This window comes from Rhinopithecus bieti, unplaced genomic scaffold, assembly GCF_001698545.2.
Source record: "Rhinopithecus bieti isolate Rb0 unplaced genomic scaffold, ASM169854v2 scaffold_10706, whole genome shotgun sequence".
Lineage (NCBI taxonomy): Eukaryota > Metazoa > Chordata > Mammalia > Primates > Cercopithecidae > Rhinopithecus > Rhinopithecus bieti.
The window spans coordinates 96,442-122,076 of NW_016806811.1; the positions used below are offsets into that span (position 1 = coordinate 96,442).

Here is a 25,635-nt window from a genome sequence, read left to right on the forward strand (position 1 = left end):
AGTTTTAGCTGAATAAGCTTTAGTTGAATTCTAATTTACAGTTTTGAGTAGCAGTGACACACATCATTGCCATAGGGATCAAAAGGTGCAAGGTGACAGGATAAAAGAAGGCAAAATCTTGACCATACAAAGCATTATATTTTGTGCTATGCATGAGTATAACCTGTTATAATGTTATTGTTATTATTATTATTATTTGAGATGGAGTCTCACTCTGTTGCCCAGGCTGGAGTGCAGTGGTGCGATCTCTGCTGACTGCAACCTCGGCCTCCCCGGTTCAAGCAATTCTCCTACCTCCGCACCCCCAGTAGCTAGGATTACAGGCGCGCACCACCACGCCCGGCTATATTTTGTGTTTTTAGTGGAGACAGGGTTTCACCTTGTTGGCCAGGCTGGTCTCGAACTCCGGACCTCAGATGATCTACCCACCTCTGTCTCCCAAAGTGCTGGGATTACAGGCGTAAGCCACCGCGCCTGGCCATATAATGTTATTATTGAAGGCACAAGGAGGTGAGACAATATAGATCTTAAAAGGATGAGCGGTTTGGAGAGGACAGGCACAGAACCAGCAAACGGGTGGAGACGGCGCTGGAGTTTTTTGGGGTTTTTTTTTTTTGCCGCAGGCGCCTTGGACGCCGCCACGCGGGAGCGCCCCCTTCCGAGAGCCAGCTCCGCCCGGCTCTTCTCGGGCTTCTGGCGAGCGCAGTGCCAGCGGTACGCAGGCGCCGGGAGCCTACGAGGGCTCGCAGGGGCTGGAGAGGAGCGCATGCGTGCAGCTCATTGGAGGCGGTAGCCTTTTCGGCGTCGAGACTGGAGGCTGAGTGCTAAACTGTGTGGGGCGCGAATGGGATCCGGCTGTTAGTCGGGTAGGCATAGGTAGGACCGCTGCCCTGTGGGGAGTAGGGGGTTGGAAGGCGGAGGCCCGTATCGTGGGGGGTCCTGAGCCCTTCCTGCGAGATCCGGGCCGACTATTGTATCTGTGTCGCAGCGGCTCCGCACAAAATGGCGGCGGGCAGACGGCGGGGGCGGGAGGAGGTTGGGGGGACCCCCGGGATGGGAAGGGAAGCTGTGCTGTGCTGCCCTGCTCCGTCGTTTGTTCACCTCGCTACCCGGGAGCGCCCGTCCGGGCACTCGTGTAGGACCCTGCATCGAGAAGAGCTGCCTGACGCCGTTGCACTGGGCCGAGGATCTTGAAGAGCCCTCGGCGAGGCCGAGGCGGCCCCTTCCCCAGCCGCGCAGGGCCTGCCGAGGCTGCGCCGGGCCTGACAGCCGAGGAAGCGGTGGTGAGGGAGCGCCGAGCAGGGAGGAAGCGTTCCCGTCGGGCCCGAAGAGGCGGTGGAGTTTGAGCCAAGCCCCCTCTGGCCAGCGACATTGTGCAAGAAGCGTGGAGAGAAGAGCGTGTTTGTGTTTGGGGCTGGGGAGGGGGAGTCGGGATGAAGGAGGGAATGTTAGGATCCAGCGGCTTTTGCGGGCCGGCGTTCTGTGCTGCGTAGTGCAGGTATGAAAGCAAAGAAAATGTCGCCTCTGTGTGGGAGACTGAGGACTCATAAATGGTTGTGATACCTAACCAGCATTTCCAAATTTTTCAGAGGAGTTGTGAAAACAACGTCAGTGAATTGTTTGTGTGTGATTCTTTGCTTGGGCCCCGTTCTCTTAAAGGGAGGGGGAATGTATATATCACAGACTGGAGTCCTTGAGAACCTTTGAAATAGATCTTTTGTTGTTTGAGGTAATTGCTAATGAGGGATACTTCAGTATTACAAAATCATTAATTGAGCTAGACAGTGAAGGCTACCTGAAGCTAATTTTTCTTAATCTTAAAATTTGCCCTTAGACGAAGTTTGGGGCGAGGACCAGGAATTGTAGTAGTCTAAAGGAGTCCGGATGAAAAACTTGTCACCAGGATCCAGCGACTTATGTTAATTAAACTACTTTTTCCAACGAACTTTGGAATTATGCATACAAAATTTTCTGCGTTTTTCCCTCATTTGTTTTAAAGGATTATTTTTTCAGGGATGTTGTGCTTGCTGGTTCAGATTTACAGTTAAAAATTGATAACCTGGAAAAAAGAATTGACCAAAAAAAGGTGAAGTTAAGGAAGTTTTCGCAGAAAAACATGTTGATGACATTACTTCGGATAACTTTAAATTTTGTTAATGATTAAACATTCGAGACTTAGTGCACTTACGTTGCTATCTTTTAAAAAAATTTATTTGACAGCATTTTATATTTTATTTTGTACTCCATATTCTGTAATATGTATTTCTAAATAATTAGAGGGCATCCCAGCATGTTAATACACTGAAATATGCTGGGCTATTCCTTCCTTGGGAGTTTATTTGTCTTGGAACCAAGAAAGGGTAAATATAACAGCTGGAAGAAATCACAAAATCTTACTCGTTTTTATTAACAAGTTTTCATAATACGTTTATGGTCACATACTTATTGTATATTGGTTGTATTTGTTTTGTAATTTTTTGCATTTTGTTTCGGAGGGTGTGTACAGCAGTTACTCTAGTTTAAAAAGGTTTAGGTACTCTAGTTTAAAAAAGTCGTCACTGTACTTGAAGACTATCTTACGGTTTTTCTTGGGTGCTCTTAAGTAGGTGATCTCTGGAAATTTTGTTCTTAGGTAGTGGAAGAAAATGAGACAGATTGTTTAGTGGAAGGAGAATAGGCTTTGCAGTCAGAAGATCTGGAATCAAATCTCTTCCTCAGTATGTGTGAGACTTTGGTAAATTATTTTAGTCTTTCTGAGCTTTTGTTTCCTTATCTCTAAAATGGTGACATTATTACTTCCTGCTTGGGATTTTTGTGAGTGACTGTTAAGTGAGACAGTTTATAGAAAACTCCTATTCCTTGGCACATACTAGGTGCTTATTGTTAGCTGTTAGTTTTATTTCAAAATTTAAGTACTTAGGCAGCATCATTTGATAGAAAATTATTATCTGTGGGTATTCTCTTCTAATTAAACAGCTTAAAAGGATTTAGAGTAATAGAATTTTGGAGTTGAAAGACAATCTAATCTAACTTTTATTAAAATGTTTTGTGCTTCTATAAACTTTTTACATATCTGTCTTGTAGAACTTATCAATATATATTGTAACCATTTATATGATTGTTACGTTAGTCTTTGTGTCTTTCCCAGTGCCTGGTATGTATTAGATGCTAAGATGTTGAGTGAGTGAACTCAGCTGATAGTCACTAGAGCCTGGACTCTAAATCATGCTCTTTCCATTGTGCCTTAATGGATACTGTTTAAGGTTTGGACTAAATTTGTCCAAATCTTAATAAAATGCCTTATATACTTAGAAACAGTACTTCCAGTATTGGTACCCCGTAACACAGTTTGGGCTGTTTTGCAAGGAAACAGGCGCTGATGAATGTTGCAATGTAGTGGTTTTAGAGACTCTCCAAATTGAAAGTAATTATGTTTGTGGCTAAAACTAATAAGCCCTCATGTGTATCCAGTTTGTCTACTTTTCACTGCTTTAACTTTGTTTAGTCTTTTGAAATTTGTGATGGAAAATTAAAACGAAAGGAAAATAAGTATATAGAAGATGAGAATAGAATAATGGAAAGGAGGAAGAGTGAGGAAAAGGTGAGATGTAGAAATAAAACACACAACTATAATAATGGGGGTGAGGGCTGGGCGCGGTGGCTCATGCCTGTAATCCCAGCAGTTTGGGAGGCAAGGTGAGTGGATCACGAGGTCAGGAGATCTAGACCATCCTGGCTAACACGGTGAAATCCCATATCTACTAAAAATAGAAAAAAAAGTTAGCTGGGCATGGTGGCGGGTGCCTGTAGTCCCAGCATCTGGGGAGGCTGAGGGCGTGAACCCAGGAGGCAGAGGTTGCAGTGAGCCGAGATTGCGCCACTGCACTCCAGCCTGGGCGACACAGCCAGACTCCGTCCAAAAACAAAACAAAACAAAACAAAAAAACTCCGGTGAGGGTCAATAATAGTAAGGGTTTTGGATTGAAAAGAAAGTCTAGGAAACAGAAGTAGGTTTAATGTACATATGTTTTCTTGCTTTGTTTTGTTTTTGAGACAGGATCTCACTCTATCTCGAAGGAGACCATGGCTCACTGCAGCCTCTATCTCCTGGGTGCAAGCAATGTTCCTGCCTCAGTCTCCTGAGTAGTTGGGACAACAGGCACATGTCACCACGCTTGGCTAATCTTTTTTAAAAAGAAATTTGTAGAGACAAGGTCTTGCTGTATTGCCCAGGCTGGTCTTGAACTCCTGGACTCAAACCATCCTCCCACCTTGGCTTCCTAAATTGCTGGGATTACAGGTGTGAGCCATTGCGCCTAGTCTGTTTCCTTAATGGTTACCCTGAGGAACATATATTTTGGATTTTTTTTTTTTTTACTCTTTTGAACCAAAATATGTTTTTTGTTCATATCAAGTTTTAAAAAAATTGCCTATCTTATTTCCACAGCCTTTGTTTATTAAGCTTTTAGCTAATTTGCCTGTTGTCTCTGCTGAATATGAGTTGCCAACTTTTAAATATTTTTACCAAAAAAAAAAAAACCATTTTACTATGGAAAATTGTAAACATATATAAAAGTAGAGAGAATGATACTAATTCATTCATGTGCCTATCCAGTTTTAGTTATCTAGCTAATGGTCAGTCTTGTTTCATCTCCTGCTTGCTTATTTTTAAACAAATCCTTCTATCAGTTCAGTATATAGTTCAGAATTTTCTCTAGAGTGTTTAGAAGAAAACATGCATGTTACACCTAAAACAATAACAGTAACTATGAGTAATTAATTTTGATATCAGATATTCAGACAGATACCAGATTTCCCCAGGTATATCTCACTACCTCCCACCCCCGTACATATGTGGTAAAGGTTGTTGGAGTCAGGATCCAGCTAATGTTCATAATTGGTTACGATCGATAACTCTCAAGTCTATAAACTCCCCACCTACCTTTTCTTACAGTTTACTTGTTGAAGAAAACTTTGCTTTTATACATTATTAGATAATCCTTTGCTTCATCAGCATCTGAATTCATGAATTTTGATGTGACTTTAAAAATTTACTTGATAAGGCTGGACATGGTGGCACATGCCTGTAATTCCAGCACTTCAGGAGGCCGAGGCAGGCGAATCACCTGAGGTCAGGAGTTTAAGACCAGTCTGACCAACATGGAGAAACCCTATCTCTACTAAAAATACAAAATTAGCTGTGGTGGTGGGGCATGCCTGTAATCCCAGCCACTTGGGGGGATCGCTTGAGCCCAGAAGACAGAGACCGCAGTGAGCCGAGATCACCCACTGGACTCCAGCCTGGGTGACAGAGCCAGACACTGACTCAAAAAAATTAAAAAAAAAAAAAGATTTTATAAGTGTGAAATTTACTGAAGTTAGTAACTGATGACTATGAAAGAAAATATTTTAGGAAATACACGCTATTTAGGGATAAAGGACCACAATATATGCAACTTAACGTCAAATTTCAGGAAAAAAACATATGGAGGAGACAGGGAACTCCCCCATCACCTGGCACTTAAATTCATTCAAATATAGTGAATGACCTCCAGTACTGGAGGCTAAGGTAGGAGAATCGCTTGAACACGGGAGACGGAGGTTGCGGTGAGCCAAGATTGCTCCTTTGTACTCCAGCCTGGGCAACAAGAGCGAAATTCCATCACACACACACACAAAAGTACTTGATAAACAAGTTGCTAGATCTCAGTATAGGAAATACTGAAAGAAGGGTGAACATAAGCAATTAACACCTGTTTCTAATACAATTTTCAAAATTACTCAAGTCTTACTAAAAGGAAGAAACACCTATTTTCTTAAGTAAAGCATTTTGTTTACTGTTTAGCATTTTTTGCGCACCCCGTTGCATGTCAGGATTTACAATTTTAATTGATCTTCACAGCAGCATTCCGAATGGGTACTGTTGTTTCATTTTCACAGGATGAAACAGGCTTGGATTAACCAGCTTGCTCCGGGTAACATTGTTAGCAAGCAGCAGGACCAGAGTTATTTCACAGGATGAAACAGGCTTGGATTAACCAACTTGCTCAGGGTAACGTTGTTAGCAAGCAGCAGGACCAGAGTTAAAACACTGAATGTAGGGTCTAAGTTCTTAAACACTATGCTGTACTACCTCTCTAAAACTGAATTAATAGTGTTAAATTTTACTTATGGGAGTTAACTAATTTTGCATGAAGTCATTCACTGGCACCCCTCCTAGCAGGGTGGGTATCTTCAGGTCAGTGGACATTTCCCCAAAGATTAGATTATTATGGATTGCATAATAGGCTGACCAACAGTCAATAGTTAGGAAGTGAACATGATGTAGAAAAGAAGGGCCAAATCCAAAAATGTGTTTAAGGCTGATGCTCTTTATTATACTGCAAGTTTTCTGCCTCTTGCCATATTGCTTATAGTTTTTTTTTGACTTTGTATACAATAAGATAATATAGTCCAATGTTGGACATGAAATATTGGGTCATTCACTATATTTGAATGAATTTAAGTGCCAGGTGATGGGGGAGTTCCCTGTCTCCTCCATATGTTTTTTTCCTGAAATTTGACGTTAAGTTACATATATTGTGATCCTTTATCCCTAAATACTTTAGCGTGTATTTCCTAAAAATATTTTCTTTCATAGTCATCACAGTTACTAACTTCAGTAAATTTCACACTTAAAAAATCTTTTTATTTTTTATTTTTTTGAGTCAGTGTCTGGCTCTGTCACCTAGGCTGGAGTCCAGTGGGTGATCTCGGCTCACTGCGGTCTCTATCTTCTGGGCTCAAGCGATCCCCCCAAGTGGCTGGGAGTACTGGCTCAGGCGCGCACCATCATGCCTGACTACTTTTTATGTTTTTTGTAGAGATGGGGTTTCGCCATGTTGCCCAGACTGGTCTCGAACTCCTGAGCTTAAGCATTCCACCTGTCTCGGCCTCCCAAAGTAGTAAGATTACATGCGTGAGCCACTGCATAGCCTATAAAATTAACCAATCTACTGTTTGTATTCTGGTTTTTGTCAATTGACCCAATAATGTTTTTTATAGCAGTTTTTTTCCCCTTCCAGTACAGGACCAAACTAAGATCAGATGTTGCATTTAGTTGTTACGTCTTTTTAATCTTTAATCTGGAACATTTCCACAGTGTGCCTTTATCTTTTGTGAAGTTGACATTTTTGAAGAATACAATCTGCTTTGCTTTTCTCTTTAATAGAACATCTCTCATTTTGGATTTATCTGATGTTTCCTCTTGATTAGATGTAGATTATATGTCCCTGGGCAGAAAAATCACATAACTAATGCTATGTCCCCAGGATATCAGATCTGGAGATTCACCATTTCCATTTGCCCTTCATGCATGATACTATGTGTGAGCATATGTTTTGGTTAAAGTGCTTGTTTCCCCCCACTCCCCCTGGAATTAATCTGGAGAGACATTTTAAGACCATGCAAATGTCCTGCTCATCAGAATTTACCTCTGTAATACCCACTCATGATTCTTACCTGAACCATTCTTTACTATGATGGTTGCAAAATGATTTTCTACTTCAGTTGTTATTCTACATTTACTAGTAGGTACTCAGCACTCTGTAAGAGCTTCCCTTCTTTCCATTGATTAATTTATTGCTATGTATTTATGAACTCCTGTTTTTTCCAGTGTTTGATAATTTATTGCGGTTCAGTTCTTTCTTGCTTTCTCCCATTTCCTATTTGTATTTCTTGTCTTCCACAATGAAAGCCCTAAGTTCCTAGCACCGTCAAAACATTTACTTACTTGCTCAAATCTATGATGTGTCTAAAGTAGTTTCAGAATTGCTTCATCCATACCACTGCAAAAAATAAAATTACTAAAAAGAGTGAAAATTTCTTCTTCTTCTCTTTCCCTTAGCTCCATCAAAACTGAGGTACATAAATTGTTTCCTTTATTTATTTATTTTCCTGGGGGGACTGTAACACTCAGGGGGTGTGGCCTCCTGTGAGGTACATAAATTGAATAGCGGTTTTAAGTTTTGGATTAGTTTTCTTTTCCCCTTCAATGTATTGTGGTATGCATTTGAAATATTGGATTAGTTTGCTTTCAGTGTTAGATATTTTTCTCCATCCCATCCTTACTGATTTTAAACATATATGTAAATTGTTAACATGTTTCCAAAGGTTAAAACTGTACAGTAAGATGCTCCGTGAAATAACATTACCATATCCCTTCAATCCTTTCTATCCATTACCCCTTGTAGATTACCAACTTTATCGTTTTCTGTATTATCTTTCCTTTGTTTCTGAATGCTAACCATAAACAGGTATATGTATGTTTTCTTATTTTCCTTTTTTGTTTAACACAAAAGGTGGCATGCAATATGCTCATTTGTACTTGTAAAGACTTTAAGGCTTATGGTTTTAATGCATTTAGTCAGTTTAGTTTTTTTTTTTTTTGAGACGGAGTCTCACTTTCACCCAGGCTGGAGTGCAGTGGTGCGACCTCAGCTCACTGCAACCTCCTCCTCCCAGGTGCAAGTGGATTCTCCTGCCTCAGCCTCCTGAGTGGCTGGGATTACAGGCGCCTGCCACCACACCCAGCTGATTTTTATATTTTTAGTAGAGACAAGGTTTCTCCATGTTGGGCAGGCTGATCTTGAACTCCTGACCTGGTGATCCGCCCGCCTCAGCCTCCCAAAGTGCTGGGATTACAGGCATGAGCCACCGCGCCCGGCCAGTTTAGGTATATTTAATTGAAGATTTTAGAACCCACTTTAGGTAAATGGAAACATTTTTTGGCCCATGTGACTCCATGAAGAAAAGCAAATAACCAAATGGCAGAGAGGGCAAGGATGCAGTTAGGCTTCAGAAACAATTGGGGACTGTATATTGAATACCTTCATTATTGTCTTTACTTCTTGGTCTTGCTTACCTCTGTTCCAGTGGTTGTTTTTTTTTTGTTTTATGGTGCAGTTTCTCGGTAAAGCAGTAAATAGGGCTGTTAACAGCATTTGAATTTTAGAAACATCTACCATTTTTCTCATTTCTAGTTTAACAAAAAATCCTGGGGAAGATTTGTTTGTTCCAGCTTGGATAAGGTGGTTTCTCTTGGGCTAACCTGTTAGACCTTACTAGGAGTGTTTAGAGCAAGGCCACTAGTGCATATCTCCAGGGGAGCATCATTTACAATAAATACAATGTTGTGCTCTAGAGGCCCGTTTATGTATGCAGTGTACATGCTTTTAAGAAATAAAAAGGTATATCTTACAATAGCCCATTTATCAAAAAATCGTTTTCCTGAAATTGATAACAATATTAAATCATTGCTGTATGGGATTAATGCCTGATTCTCATGGAGATCTCTTCTTAACATTATGCATTAGCAGTTTTCCATTTCTTTTCGAATCTGAAATCATGGTGTTTATCAATCCTTGCAGTTAGTAGTGAAATTTGGTGTTGCCCTTCATGATGCCAAATAACGTTTCTAATTTTCTGCTTATTTTTGCTTTCTATTTCGTTGGCTGTTTCTTTGAAGGCACCACATTTTGGCATTTTAACATGAAACATGGTACTCTCTGTCAACACTTGGGCACCCTCAGAATTGTTACTTGCATACCTTTTGTGAGACGAGAGGACAAAAACTAATAGTAAAGAAGTTGGCTGAGTGGCTTCATCTGCGTGGTAGGAGAGATTGGCAGATTGAGTACCAGGAAAGCACAGAATGACATGCTAGTTTTTATAGCTGAGTAAACAGTCAACCTCTTGTATTAACTAGCCATTGTAATAACTGCATTCTTAAGTACCAAAGTGAATTTATATACTCTGAGACAAATAGTGCTCTAACAAAGCAGTACCAAATGAGGTATATGTTTGTATGTCTAGAAAAATAATGTTAGTGGTAGTTTTCATTTTGTGGGAAGATTATAGAATGCTTTTATTCTTTCCTGCATGTTATAGGGTAGTTTTCTTTTTTGGGGCGGATTATGAACGTGTTGTGCTTTTTTATGATTAGAAATAAAGTTATAAAGTAAATTTATACTTAATGTATCTGGTATATGGAAAGAACACCAATGGGAGATGTTGTAATCTTGTTACTTCCTAGCTGTGTTTTACTTAATGTGTAAACTGGAATTCCTTTGCTCTTAAGGTCATTGTGAAGCTCAGACGAGATAATATTTAAAGTGCTTTGTAAACTATAAAGTAGTGTAAGTCCAAGTATAGGGTTTGATGTAAATCTTTTCCTTATAAGTCTAATGGAGCCATTATCTGATGGATTGATTTTTGATGATTGCTTTGGATAAAGTACCCATATCTGTAAAGAAAATTAAGGGCTCCCTTCCTTCTGAAAGACTGCATCAAAATAATAGGCAGTTCTTGATTGTCCATGGTATTGGAGATCTCAGAAATACCTCACAGGATCTAATAGCGCTATCTTTTCAATTCATCAAGCCGTTCTGTCATGGCTTCCTCAAGAACCCAGTTTCTACTATGTGTTTCTGAAAGAATTTTTATGGTTGACATTATATTGAATATTTCTTGTTTTACAGTGGCATGTTTTTGTTCTTAAAAGGACACAAATGAGAGTTATTAGTTATTTGTTAAAATAAAACAGTTCAAAGGTTGAGAATATTTTGTCACTGTTATCCAGTTTTGGAAAATATTAAATTTAGAAAAATAAAATGTCAATTGAAAAGAGCAAATAGCATAGTTCTAATTTTGTACAATGTTTGATATACCACACCCGCCCATCATGCATGCATGAACGTACACTAAAGTAGATGAAACTATACCAGAGTATTGATTTACTCTGGGTGATGGTTTTATTGGTAAGGATTTTGTTTGCAGGTTGTTACTATTTCTGTAACAAGCACACATTACTTACATAACTAGGAATAAAACATTTATTTTAAAGGGTTAATATTATTTAATTGCAGTTTTTTCCCCAACAAGTTAATAGTTAAGAACCCTGATCTCAACTCTCGTTTTTCCAGGTTATTTATTTCATAAGAAGACTATCCATAAATCTTCCGACGAACAAACCTCTTTATGACCAGAGCTCCTGGGGTTAAAGGAGAAAGGTTTTGTAATGACTGTCTTAATTTGTTTGGTGGTTTTCCAGGTATTAATGCCAAATTTGCCTTTGGTTTCTGTTTCTTATCACATTGTTTTCAGGTTACATCTTTATCTTAAAAAGGCAGAGGGTTTATTTTCTTCGTTGTGATATAACCTAATTCTTAGAGGTTTCTTACCAAGATCACTTCTTGTTTTGCTTAATTTTACTTTCTAAACTTTACAAATTAATTTTTTCCACCAAAAGGTAGAATGAAACAAAGACAGCAAAATATCAAACTGTTTGGTAATAGTTAAAAAGTCAAGTGGGAAGGAAGGGTGTAGGGTATAATTTACATGATTTTAGACTTAAATCTGAATTTATTATTTATACATTGCTTGTTAATCAGCTTTTTAGCTGATTTGGCTTTGTTAGACTTTGGTGTGATGATGTTAGATTGAGAAGAATGATGTCATCTTCACTAACTCATGTGCGTTGTTTTTTACTCTTCCCATTTTTTTCATTTGGTTAAAAATGTCATACCGGCCGGGCATGGTAGCTCACGTCTGAAATCCCAGCACTTTAGGGGGCCTAGGCGGGTGAATCACATGAGGTCAGGAGTTCAAGACCAGCCTGGCCAACGTGGTGAAACCCTGTCTCGACTAAAAATACAAAAAGCTGGGCGTGGTGTCGGACGCCTGTAATCCCAGCAATTTGGGAGGCTGAGGCAGGAGAATCGCTTGAATCCAGGAGGTGGAGGTTGCAGTGAGCTTAGGTTGTGTCATTGCACTCCAGCCTGGGTAACAGTGAGGCTCCGTCTCAAAAAAAAAAAAAAAAAAAGTCATACCTAATATTTAGGACTTAAACTTTTTATTTTGGAAATCTTCAGAAATGTGAAAAAAGCACAGATAAATTCTTAGGGACTCATTACTCAGCTTCCACAGCCAGTATTTTTACGTGTCTTACTTCATCAAACTCCCTTCATTTACCACCACGACCGCCCCCTGCCCCACTACACATGTTCACTCTTTCCCTCACCCCTGCCCAGATTATTTTAAAGAAAATCTCAGACACGTTATTTTACTCATTAAGCACTTGAGCCTGTAACTTCTGCCCCTTGTGGCCAGTGCGTCTGTGAATCTGCATAGATAACTGTAAATTTAAAGTTTGTAATAGCCAAAGAAAAGGCATTAGGACGATGATGGTGGTGAGAGGAAAAAGAAAAGTACGTATGAGAAGTATTGACAGGAATACATTGAATTTTATGTTTAGAAATGGAGTTATTTTATTTTATTTTATTTTTTGTATCTTGGTAATTTGGTAAGAGAATTAGTATAGAGAGAGCAGAGGATTGAAAAGCCACTAAAACTGTAGCTGACATATGGCATAAGGGATGTTGGTTCCTAACACTTTTTTTCTGTCTTCATAGCTGACTTGTATCAGATAGTCCTGAGGGTGCAAAGATTCTAATGTTTTAGCTGAAGCTATTTTTTTTTTGTCTTGAATGTTATGCCTTTGTCAGAAAAACGTAGTTAATAAGTTATAATTTACTTACTATCATTTCCAGTACAACTGTCTTACAAAAAACGTAGTTAATAAATTATAATTTACTTATTATCATTTCCAGTACAACTGTCTTACAGTATTTCATCCAAAGACTTTAGGATACTCCAAATTTTTGAAAATTTGATAAACACATGTTTAGTAAGACATTGTTATTTGAAATCTCATTTCTACTAGTTTCCTCAAAACTGTAGAAGATGCCATGCTACAAAACTCAATTCAAGCATTTCTGTCTTCCAGAAATCCTTTTCTGATACTTCAGCCTTGTTATAATGCTGACAAACCTTACTGCAATTTGTTTTTTTCTGTTAGATTGTTAGCAGTTTGGTTGTAGGAACGTAACTGTACTTTATTTGGCTTTAAAACTAGGAAGTAGCCTGGTTACTGTCATGTTTAGGCTCTCAGAAGATACTTAATACAGTGAGTGAATGATTCTGAACTTACTCCTTTCCACTAAAATCAAAAAGGGGAAAAAGAAGGGTCTGTTAGGATGTATCTCCTCACCCCATCCCACAGTGGCATGCAGGATTTAGATGGACACTTGTAAGAAGGAAATGTGTGACCCACTGTCATTCCCTATTAAATATTCCTGCCTCCCAATAAGTAAAACAAACAACAAAAATCAGTGTTTAGCAAAGTTGAGATGTACGGAAGTGATGATCCAGTAGAAAGCATTAGGCATGTAGCAGTGTAGGAGAGCCAGTACCTGAAAATTAAATGGAATAGAATAGAGATTAGATTGTCTCCTAACCATGTAAATTGAGGCCTTAAAAATGTAGATTCTGACACCCCTAAATAGAATTTCTTAACCTTTTGGGAGTCATAGACCTTTTTGACAAATGGATGACAGACTCTTATAGTTTGAATTTGAATTTACTGCTTTATGTTCCCCTCTCCCCACCGAAAAAATCTCAGATATTTTCCTGTTGTATCACACCATCTCCTGTTAAAATTAATAGCTTGCCCTCTACTTTTAGTATCCAAATTCTGAAATTCTCTCCAACCCAGAAGAATTTTCCTGTCTTGTCTGTATGGATTCTGATTCTGGTCATTAAAAGCCTTTACTTAGTAGTGTCCCCTTTTCTGAGGGAGATACATTCTAAAACCTCCTAATGGATGCTGAAAATATGGATGTACTATAGTTTATTTGACCAGTTTCCAATCTCTCTACAAGCTTTTATAATTGCAGAAGCGTGAAAAGGGAAGTTTTCAAGAGATTTTAACTATATATTTTATCATTTTNGATTCTGGTCATTAAAAGCCTTTACTTAGTAGTGTCCCCTTTTCTGAGGGAGATACATTCTAAAACCTCCTAATGGATGCTGAAAATATGGATGTACTATAGTTTATTTGACCAGTTTCCAATCTCTCTACAAGCTTTTATAATTGCAGAAGCGTGAAAAGGGAAGTTTTCAAGAGATTTTTAACTATATATTTTATCATTTTGTTTACCCTAATTTTATGAGATACTAGCTCCATCTGAAAAAGTAGAATGTTAGCTATATGAAGGAGAGATCTGTTCTGGCTTTAATATCTTTAGTCCTTCCTTACCTAGAACAATGATGTCAGTAATTATTTTTTATGAATAAAAGCTGAATTTGAACTTACTGTCTAGATTTATTGCTAAGAAAACTTTCTCAAAATTTCTTGGGAGTACTTAGTATTTAAAAAAATATCCTGAATGGCCTGATACTTAATCTTGGAATTTTATTCCCTTGAATTGATTGAGAAAGACATAAAAGTTAAGTGACAAAGTAAAGAAAAGTGCTGTTGGTGGAGCACCTAAGTTAAATTTGAAAAAATAAGACTGCAGAATTATGTAATTGCAAAGGAAAACTTTATAATACTTTATAAATAGAAAGCTTGAAGTATAACAAGCATCCTTTTAGTTAAAACATTTTATTTGGAGTGGATATGAATGATAGAAGACAAACTTTGCTAAATGATTAAAAATGTACTTAACACTTTTAATTAAAAGTGAAAATTGTGCAAATGAAATAAGAGTATATACCACGGCTTTACTTTCTGCAGTTAGTTACCCGTAGTCAACCACCAGCCAAAAATAGGTGAGTATAGTATGAGAATGGCATTTTGAGAACAACCACATTCATATAAGTTTTATTATGCTGTATTTTAATTCTGTTTTTTATTAATCTCTTATTGGAGCTGATTTATAAACATTATCACAGGTATGTATGTACAGGAAAAAACGCAGTATACATAGGATTTAGTACCATCCATGGTTTCAGGCATCCATTGGGGATCTTGGAATGCTTTCACCTCAGAGAAGGGTGACCATTATACTCCTTAAATTTCATTCACAAAGAAGAGGCAACATAATACATACTTTTTTAACCATTGAAGATATGTTATTTGGCATGTAGGTCATAGGCAGATTTTTTATTTATATAAATTTTTTGAGACAGGGTTTTGCTTTGCCACCTAGGCTGGAGTACAGTGGTGGAAACAGCTCACTGCAGCCTTGACATCCTGGGCTCAAGCAGTCCTCCCACGTCAGCCTCCTGAGTAGCTAGTTGGAAAAAGCCAACATGCTTGGTTTTTTCATTTTTGTAGAGATAAGGTCTCACCATGTTGCCCAAGCTGGCCTAGAACTCCTGGGCTCAAAGCAGTCCACCTGCCTTGGCCTTCCAAAGTGTTGGGATTACAGATGTGAACCACCTGTATTTTTAAAAATGTCTTTATTACTTCTTACCAATGCTCAACATTGTGTGTCATGCTTTAATTTGAGAATCATGTGATTTTAGTAGGAATTCTAATAAAGCTGGGACAGTTGAACAAATGTATGGTAAAGTAATTGATTATAATTCTTTTTTTTTTTTTCTTGTTTTTTGAGACACGGTCTTGCGCTGTCACCTGGCAGTGGTGCAATCATGGCTCACTGCAGCCTCAACCTCCCAGGCTCAGGTGATCCTCCTGCCTCAGCCTCCTGAATAGCTGGAACCACAGGGATGCCCCACCACTTTACTAATTTTTGTTAATTTTTTTATAGAGGTGAAGTCTGTATGTTGCCTAGGCTGGTTTCGCAGTCCTGGGGTCAAGCCATCTACCCGCCTCAGCCCCCAAACTGTTACAGGCATGAGCCACTGTACCTGGCCCATAATTCTTCTTTTAACGATGTTTTGACAAAGTATTTCATCAGAAACTTCTCTACCAGGATTAGAAATGATGCAGTAGCATAAGAAGATGATGATTTTATATCAACTGGGTTATTGTGTGAAATGTAACTATAAATACAAACTACAATGATATATACTACACATAAAAGTATGAAATTTGTGTGGCGTCTTGAGATAAGTTAGAAGCATTGGCTGAAAGTTGAGGAGGATTAAAGAAGCTTGTTCTCAGAAAGGAAGTTGGCAGAAGTGACCTGTTGGAAGATTGACATGTGCTTCCTGTAGTAGGTTTCCCAGGATATGAATATTAGAAGAGAAACTTTCCTACCTCTGGCTAGCAGGTCCTGGGACCAGAATGCTCAGTAAATAACTGTAGCTGAACAGAACTGTGACTTTTCTTCCCAGTAGAGAAGGGAGAGAGATCTTCTAGGGAGAGCCAGGGCTACCAACTTATTACTCTATCTTCATTATATTAGATTTTAGGATGGGACTAACCATATGGGAGGTCAGGTGTGGTTTTTAAAGACTCCTAAAAAATGCAAACAGGCCATACCTCTGCATATTGATAGTTGAAATTCCTTAACTGGGAAAATGCCGTTTAATTCTTCTCTTCATGTGAATTCCAGATTGTTCTATGAAAGACTGGTGTCTTTGCAGCACTAATAGTGACTACACACTGACGCCGCTGTGTTAAATACAGAAATAATTCTTCCATGATTAGCATGATTAGTAAGTAGTGGCTACTCCAAGGGTGGACCCCCACATCCTTTTCTCTTCTAGTTCCTTCCCTAGGGATGCCCCACCACTACCTTCTCATGCTACAGCAACTTAAACCCTTAACAGTTTAAGGGTGATAGACAAAGGAGGGGCTTAGGAGTCTGCTTCCACACTGTAAAACACCTATGTTTTGATTGTTCATTGCATGTGCTTTACCAGTTACTAAATATTTCAGACATGACCAGTTACTAAATATTTCAGACATTATAAATGTTAAAAGGAAAGTTTCTCTTTTAACATTTATATTTTGGGAAACCCGCCATAGGAAGCAAATGTCTGTTTTACGAATAGAAACCCAGGTTTGGGAAGTGGAAAATGTAAAAAGGATTTTGATAAACTACAGCAGGGCTTCTCGTAGCTTTTTTTCTTTTTTCTTTCTTTCTTTTTTTTAAATACAGGGTCTCACTCTGTTGCTCAGGCTGGAGTACAGTGGTGCAACCTCAGCTCACTGCAACCTCTCCTTTCCAGGCTCAAGCGATTCTTCAGCCTTAGCCCCCCGAGTAGCCAGGGACTATAGGCACGAGCCAACATACCTGGCTAATTTTTGTGGTTTTTTTTTTTTTTTGTAGAGACAGGATTTCGTCATGTTGCCCAGGCTGGTCTTGAACTCCTGGGCAAGGAGTAATCGGCCTGCCTTGGCCTCCCAGAGTGCTAGGATTACAAGTGTGAGTGAGCTACCTCACCTAGCCTCTCATAGACTTTAATATGCTAATAGACATTATTCCCCTCTTAAAAAGCAAGTATGGTGCCCTTCAAACTTTCTTGGCAAGGGAACATCTTTGTAGAAGACCGCTCAGAGTACTGTAGTATTCTGGAGAATACAGTTTGTCAAGGGCAGTTCTCTTAACCTCTGTAAATGTGTACTTGAATCAGTGTAATGCAATGTTGGGAACATTAGGAAATACACAGTAGATTTTTGCCTTTAAGGAATTCAAAATGGAGATGTTTCCAAATGATACTTCTTCACAATTACGTTTAGTAATTAGATCACTCTGATTGAAATTTGCTGTTTTATTTTGGGGGAGAAACATTATTTGGAAGAGCTCGTGCTTATGAATTTATAAGAGGAGTCTTCACCAAATGGAATAAGTGGTTCAGAAAGCATTGTAATAACTAGATGATAAACTGCTTACATAAGCAATGTGTATCTTTTAGGATTGGGTGAAGACAGTTGTTTTGGAAGAGATTTTATTATGTAGAAGGTAGGCACAATTTCATGTAATTTATGATTGTTTAAAAGACCATGAGTTTGTTATAAATGAACTTTTAATAGAATTTGGGTATCATTGTTTGGTAAGCTTGTGTCTGCAGCTTGTATATGGTGAATCAAAAACCTATGTATTTGATGTATTTTTGTGTTTCGTTCTAATTTGAAAGTTAACCTGTGCATGTTAATAATGAATACTTTGGATGTGATCATTTAGATAGTTTAACAAATATTTGAGGATCTTTTGAGTAGGAGTAGGGTTTATATGCTTGGGGGATAAGATTTAGCCATGAATATAAACCTTCAGTTGACATTAGGTTGTTGAAAAAGATCATGTGTGTATGAGCGCAAAAACATAAGATATTAAGAATCCAAAAATGGTGCAAGCAATAAAGGTTATTGGATGCTGGGCGATGTGGCTCACACCCCAGCACTTTGGGAGGCCGAGGCTAGTGGAACACTTGAGGTCAAGAGTTTGAGACCAGCCTGGCCTACATGACGAAACCCCATCTCTACTAAAAATACAAAAATTAGCCAGGTAGCATGGTGGCGCATGCCTGTAATCCCAGCTACTTGGTAGGCTGAGGCAGGAGAATGGCTTGAACCCGAGAGGCAGAGGTTGCAGTGAGTCGAGATTGCGCCATTGGACTCCAGCCTGGGTAACAGCGCATCCCTGTCTTTAAAAAAAAAAAAAGTGTTATTGGAAGACTCGCTCTCGGCATTGGTAGTCAAGGGAGGTTGAATGGGGGTGACCTTGAAGGATAAATAAAGTCAGGTCAGCATCCAGGGCAAGGTTTGTTTTTGATTGGAAGAGATGAAAAGAGTTGGGAAGAATAGGAACAAAGACGTAGCAAAAATACCTGTCTGATAAAATTAGAAAGATTGGTTAGATTGGTTGGACCTTAAACAATAAAGCTAAGAAATAAAGGGAATGAGATATTTGTGGATTTTTGAACAGAGGAGTTGTGTGGTAAAAATGTCCTTTTGCAAAGGTTAAATGTGGTGGCAGCATGCAGAATGATTGGAAGGGAGGGTGTTAACCAGATAAAGACCATTTTCCCAGCCAAATTAACAATTACTAACATTATATATAAATAAAGAGAAAAGTATATAGTAAAGTAATGGATGGAATTGTAGCTTGAACCAGACAGTGGTGGTTAGCAAATAGGATCCATGATGTTGATTTTTGTAATGATTGTAGATGCCTCAAGACCTCACATTGTCCACCATGCATTTCAATCACGCATAAAAGTGAGGTCCTGATAGAAAGCACCAGCATAGTCTGTATGCTCATAAATTTTTTAATTGCAGGAGGAAAGCCAAGTTATGTAGCTGCTGACCTTGGTCCTGAATGATAGCTAAAGTACTGTTTTCTATCTAGAAGAGTGTTGAAGTGGGTAGTACAGTCTGATGGGCTGGTCAGCAACCAGTTTTAACTAATAAATTGCCTGGAAACTGTAAGATACTTTGCTCACATCTGTTAATGGTTAAGAGCACAGATTATTGTAACAGATAACCTTGAATACAAATCTCAGCAGTCACTTGTCTTTGTAAGTTACTTTACCTGTGTGTGCCTTTGTGTCTTCCTCTGTAAAACTGTACATACCTCAGGATTGTTGTGAGCATCATTTAAAGTTCATAGAACACTGACTGACATATGGACAGTGCTGTATAAAGTTAATCATTATTATCATCCATATATATTCGTCTAAACCATGATTATGGAGGGAATCCAAAGGAAGGGTTACTGGTTTTGTTACATATTATGTTCTGTGTTATAACAAATTCCATGCCATTGCTTACTGTTTTCTTAGACTGTGTAGTCAAGTTATTGACAACACATTTTTATCTAACGAGAAACAACTATTTAATAATACGAACTTAAGTGTAGTTTAATTGCCCTGTGGGATTGATTAGATGTGAAGGCTGATTCCAAGGAAGATTGTGTTTTACAAAAATGGGTCTTTTAGGCTTACAGTTCTTACTTTCATTATTTGTGTATCTGATAACATGCATATTAAATATGTGTGCATTTATAAGTATTTTAATGCCTTCATCTTTTTTTCTCCCAGTATTACAGCGTGAAATAGATTCCCAGTATTTTTCAAGATTATGTAAAAGGAGTTGTAATTACTGCTCAGCACCTAGGACAGCACCCAGAACAACACAATGTACATGAAATCTGACTTGAGGTTTGGGGCTTGTGTTCTGCATTCAGGAAAGAAAAGAAGAGAAAATGTTTGGGAAATTTAAATCCTCGTAAGCCCTTACTCCAAAAGTATATGAAATGCAGAATGGTTTCATGGCTTTATTTCAAAATGTTTTACACTGGCTGTAGAACCCACTTCATGAAGTAGTTTGAGTTAAAATGATCTAATATTTGTGTTTTAACTTTCAGCTTTGTGTTATTCTTGGAAAATTTCGCACCACTTGTGAATTCCTTGAACCTGGGCATTGCAAACCCACTTCTGTTGGGCCCATCTCCTTTGCACTTTGCTCAGATTAAGACTCAGTTGGCGCTTCAGCAGCTGAATGCCGTTGCCTCACATGGTTCAACACCACCTTATACTTTATTAAATCAGGCTTTCTTGAAAATAGCCATGTCGAGACCCAGGTTTAATCCTCGAGGAGACTTTCCACTTCAAAGGCCACGAGCACCTAACCCTTCTGGGATGAGGCCTCCGGGACCATTTATGAGGCCTGGATCTATGGGTCTCCCAAGATTTTACCCAGCAGGGAGAGCACGTGGAATTCCACACAGATTTGCTGGCCATGAATCTTATCAGAACATGGGACCACAGAGAATGAATGTTCAGGTAACTCAACACAGAACTGATCCAAGATTGACCAAAGAAAAACTGGATTTTCATGAAGCACAACAGAAGAAGGGGAAGCCTCATGGTAGCCGGTGGGATGATGAGCCTCATATATCTGCATCAGTGGCAGTGAAACAGAGTTCTGTAACACAGGTTACAGAGCAGAGTCCCAAAGTACAGAGCCGCTATACAAAAGAGAGTGCCTCAAGTATCTTAGCAAGTTTTGGATTATCTAATGAAGACCTAGAAGAACTCAGTCGCTATCCTGATGAACAACTGACTCCTGAAAATATGCCATTAATTTTGAGGGATATAAGAATGCGAAAAATGGGGCGCCGATTACCTAATTTACCTTCTCAGAGCAGAAATAAAGAAACCCTTGGTAGTGAAGCAGTTTCAAGTAATGTGATAGATTATGGGCATGCAAGCAAATATGGCTACACAGAAGATCCACTTGAAGTACGTATTTATGATCCTGAAATTCCAACTGATGAGGTCGAGAATGAATTTCAGTCACAGCAGAACATCTCTGCATCTGTTCCCAATCCAAATGTGATATGTAATTCTATGTTTCCTGTTGAAGACGTATTTCGCCAAATGGACTTTCCCGGTGAGTCCTCCAATAATCGGTCCTTTTTCCCAGTTGAGAGTGGAGCCAAGATGTCAGGCTTACACATTTCAGGAGGACAGTCAGTCCTTGAACCCATAAAATCCGTCAACCAATCCATTAACCAAACAGTTAGCCAGACAATGAGTCAATCTCTGATTCCTCCATCTATGAACCAGCAGCCTTTCTCATCGGAATTAATTTCAGCTGTAAGCCAGCAAGAACGGATCCCACATGAACCTGTGATTAATTCATCTAACGTACATGTTGGATCAAGAGGAAGTAAAAAGAATTACCAGTCACAGGCTGACGTTCCCATTCGATCTCCCTTTGGTATTGTGAAAGCATCCTGGCTACCAAAGTTTTCACATGCTGATGCCCAGAAGATGAAGAGACTTCCTACTCCTTCTATGATGAATGATTATTATGCAGCATCTCCAAGAATATTTCCACATTTGTGTTCTCTGTGTAACGTAGAATGTAGTCATTTGAAGGTGAGTGTTTTTAAAAAAAGATCACTGTATAATGATGCTCAGCGCCAAAGTTTTCTCTAAATTCTGATATGTATACTGCTGTTAACTAGGTGTTAAGGAAATAGCAGAAGGTAATTTTAATTGCAGCCTCAATACATAGTTGTAATCCTAAGTAGTTCTGGCCTTAGTACTGAGTTTAGTATTAGGCTTACTGTATTCCTATGACCGGGCACACCATATTTTAATAGTTTGTCCATTTATTTTGAACTTTTAGTTATCCCACTTATGCAACATAAAATTAATGTAACATAAGCTGCGTACTTACAAGACAATGTCACATAGAATCACTTTTCTCTAAAAGGATCTGTTAGTATAAAAATACAAAGAGACGGTATAACCCATTTGTAATGCACACATTTAAGAGACAGTATATTATAGACTTGCACATATATATCTGTCTTGGTTATCACAATGTTGATCTAAATATTTCCTGACTTTATGTAGACTAGTGATTTTAGTATTTTCGAGAAGAAGCTCTCTAAAATAACTTCATAGCAAAAATAAGTCAAGGCGCAGTAAATTATTCTAGGACCAGCTGTGGACTCAAAAAATAATGTGCAATGATAGAAATTTGTAGAGAAAAATCTTTAAAAAATAAAGATGATTTAGATACTTTGATAGTATAGTTAGAAGGAAGTATTTTGCAGAGGCAGTAAAGTTTAGTATAATGTAGAACATACTATTCAGTTGTAATCATTGGTAGATTTGAGCAGGAATTTCCAAGTAAATTTTATATACTTACGTATGGTTGGCAATCACTGTTTCTTCTGTTTGCTAATGTGATTTATAGATGTAGGTTGTAAAGGGTCAGAAGGGAATATACTAACATGGAAAAAAGCTTTGATTCAAGGCCATGGCCTGGAATTGGTTGTATACTTAGGCTTAAAAATCTATGTGTTATGCTCTTTTTCTTTTCTTCCAATGTTGCCTTTTGATTTTCTTTTCATTATTCACTCATTAGGTTTTCATCAACATGAATCTGATTAGATCTGTTGCTATGCTATTTTCTTAAGGTTAACCTCAGCAAAAGAAAGCAGCGTTCTACCCCATGTTAGCCAGATGTGCCAAATTCTGTTAAAATAATAGTTGCCTTATTCCATCAGAAGGGATAGCAAAGTCCTTACAAGGGAAAGTCTTAGAATAAATCATAGCACCTAATTGTAATCTGTAAGTAGCCCTGGCCTAAGTAGTGAATTGAGTGTTAGTCTCTCTGTGTTCTTGTGACTGGGGATACCACATAATTTTTTTAAAAATTTATTTTGAACTTTTAGTTGGTCATAATGAATCCAAGAAAATATATCTTTAAATAAAGAACTTGAAGTTTTATATTCTGTAGAGTAGAAAAGGTGTACATTTAATTTAGTATGTACTTACGGATACCAGTTTTGTGCTTGACTCCAGTTAGGTACTGGGACAGAAATGAGGAACTGTGTAAAATTTTAGATGTTATTAAGCAGTTTATTCAATCTTATTGAGGAGAAAAATTATACTCCCAAGACATTTAAAACAATTAGAAGGCAACAAGTAGTTTTGTGATTTATTTAACTTGTTTGGATATGCTGTAGGGAACAGAGATTTCTATCTTGATTTCAGGCGTGTATCACTCAGGCCAGCATCATCAGTTTACCAATTTAATCATTACCATTTTACCAATTTAATTATTTTAACTATTGTATTTGTAGCAGTGTGTGTTTAAAAAGAACTATAAATACGCATCCTGACATCAAAAGACCTTTATAGCCTAGTTAGACGAATGGAATGACAGTTACTGAATGCACTGAGTCTGTCTTGACTAGAATGATGTGGGAGAGAAGACTTGATGGAGTAGGTTGAAGATGGGTCTTGAATGATAAAAAGGCTTTAGATATGCCTGTATAAAGAGGAGGAGGGGGCCGGGCGCGGTGGCTCACAGCCTGTAATCCCAGCATTTTGGAAGGCCAAGACGGGTGGATCACCTGAGGTCAGGAGTTCAAGACCACCCTTACCGACATGGTGAGATCCCCTTTCTACTAAAAATACAAGAATTAGCCGGGTGTGGTCATGCACACCTGTAATCCTAACTGCTCAGGAGGCTGAGGCGGAGAATCGCTTGAACCCAGGAGGCGGAAGGTTGCAGTGAGCTGAGATCGCGCCACTGGGCTCCAGCCTGGGTGACAGAGCGAGACTCTATCTCAAAAAAAAAAAAAAAAAAAAAGAGGAGGGATGGCAACAACATACAGAGAGGCAAAGGTCTGGAGAGAAGATTATATTTCATAGTGGTAGGAGGCAGTTGGGAAAGAATGATGAGCATATTATAAGTAAGTATGAAAGGCCTTGAAGAGCTAGCCTAGGAGTTTAGACTTGAGGTGAGAGGCGTTAGAAAGCTAGAGTCTGTTGATAAGTGAAGTGACATGTTGGAAGTATGTTTTAGGGCAACCTGACTGAAGTATGCAGGGTAAATAGAGATGAGATGATGTGGAGTACCACTTGGAAGCTTCTCTAATTGTTCAAGTATAAGATGGTAAAAACCTGGGTTAATGGGATAAAAGTAAAAATTTGAGAGGAGAGGAAATCATTTAGTCATCATTAGAGCTCACCTAGATTGCCTTTAAAACACACACACACCTTTTAACAGACAGCACAACAGAATGGGGCTCATCTAAGTAATGAATTTTTCACTACTAAGTGGCCAAATGATGGGGGTTTGTGAAGATGGATTTTGATAGTACACACTGCCTCTCGTTTCTGTGATATATTTTGCAGCCTCGTAAGTGTTTGTGTGTGTGTATATGTGACATAAATATGAAGCCAATAAATGTAAATTACCGATTGTAAACTTTTTCCTACTGAGTAAATCTGACAATATGTATATTCCCCACCTTCGAGTCTTTGAAACTGTAGCTGTGAAGATGTACTTTGAGAATGTGAAATGTATTTGCTTGTTAAATTGGGGTTCAGATTTTAAAGGAGAAACTTTCCTTGGTTTAGGAGCTGTATCATAATGTCTGAAATAATTCAGTTTGAGAAAGTACTGACAATAAAAAACTGTTGAGAGTAGTAAGTGAGCCCTGATATGAGTAGATATTTTCAGTTTCATTCTGAGCCTGCCTAATTCTGTACAGTCCTTGCAGCATCTCCTGCTAGTTGGTAATTATCACTTTTTCTCTGGGGAGGCAGTGCTGCTTTTGGACTATTATCTAATGTGGAAACTGTTACTAGAGAGTCTAGAAGTTGGGGTGGGATGGGTGTATTTACTGAGCTTAAAGCAAGTGATGTCAATTTGTGAAGCAAGCCTAAAAGAACATATGTATGTGTGTGTTGAACTGAGAAGAGTATGTCTTAAATAGGGCAACCATCATCTTCAGGTGATAGTTGCTATAAGAATGGTATCCTGTATTACTGTATCTTCCTATTTTTTCAAGAAAAGCTGGAAATCTGGACTTGGGGGTAAAATCTCTGGATTATTGAATGTTGGCATCGTATTCAGATAAAACACTTCATGGTTCAAATAAATCATGCCCAACCCACTGCCTGCACCAGTGTGTCTGTTTGATGTAAACAATGTTCAATTAATATTAAAAATATCGGTTTTAGTACTACTAGAGACTCTTAACTACCAATCTCTTCTAGCTTTCTATTTGTATTACTAAACAGGATATACAAACATTTCTTTTTTGTAGTCCACAGTCAGTTCCGTGGCTTAATAAAATAGTTTAGGATTTGTCGTACCTTGTTGCTGAGGTTAAATTGATGCTGAGCATTGCAAATCAGTGTACCTTCTTTCAGGTAGTTCTTGCCAAGGCAGAATCCAAAATTATTGTCAACCGTGATTTTAACTGTGGAAATTTCTAATGACCTAAAATGTGTTTCAAATGGAAACAAATAATAACATTTTCCTTAAGCAAAGTGTTGAAATACAGAGTTATCTAGTAAGTTTTCTGCCTTTCTAAATGCTGGAGGAACAGTAAAACATTGAGTAACATACATATTGCTTTTAAC

At 38.4% G+C, this 25,635-nt stretch overlaps 1 protein-coding gene across 6 annotated transcripts in view; it reads left to right on the forward strand.

Moving 5' to 3' along the window:
- Positions 1–747: 747 nt before the first annotated feature.
- The window catches only part of ZNF638 (zinc finger protein 638), a 100,274-nt gene continuing 75,386 nt past the window's right edge, over positions 748–25,635 (forward strand). For 3 of the 6 annotated variants that reach the window (XM_017877587.1, XM_017877592.1, XM_017877591.1), the window contains exons 1-2: positions 748–876; positions 20,100–21,618. In XM_017877587.1, coding sequence (XP_017733076.1) covers positions 20,302–21,618 — 1,317 coding nt within the window. In that variant the 5' untranslated portion in view covers positions 748–876; positions 20,100–20,301. The remainder of the gene's footprint in view (positions 877–20,099; positions 21,619–25,635) is intronic. The other 3 variants (XM_017877588.1, XM_017877589.1, XM_017877590.1) reach the window with 3 other exon arrangements.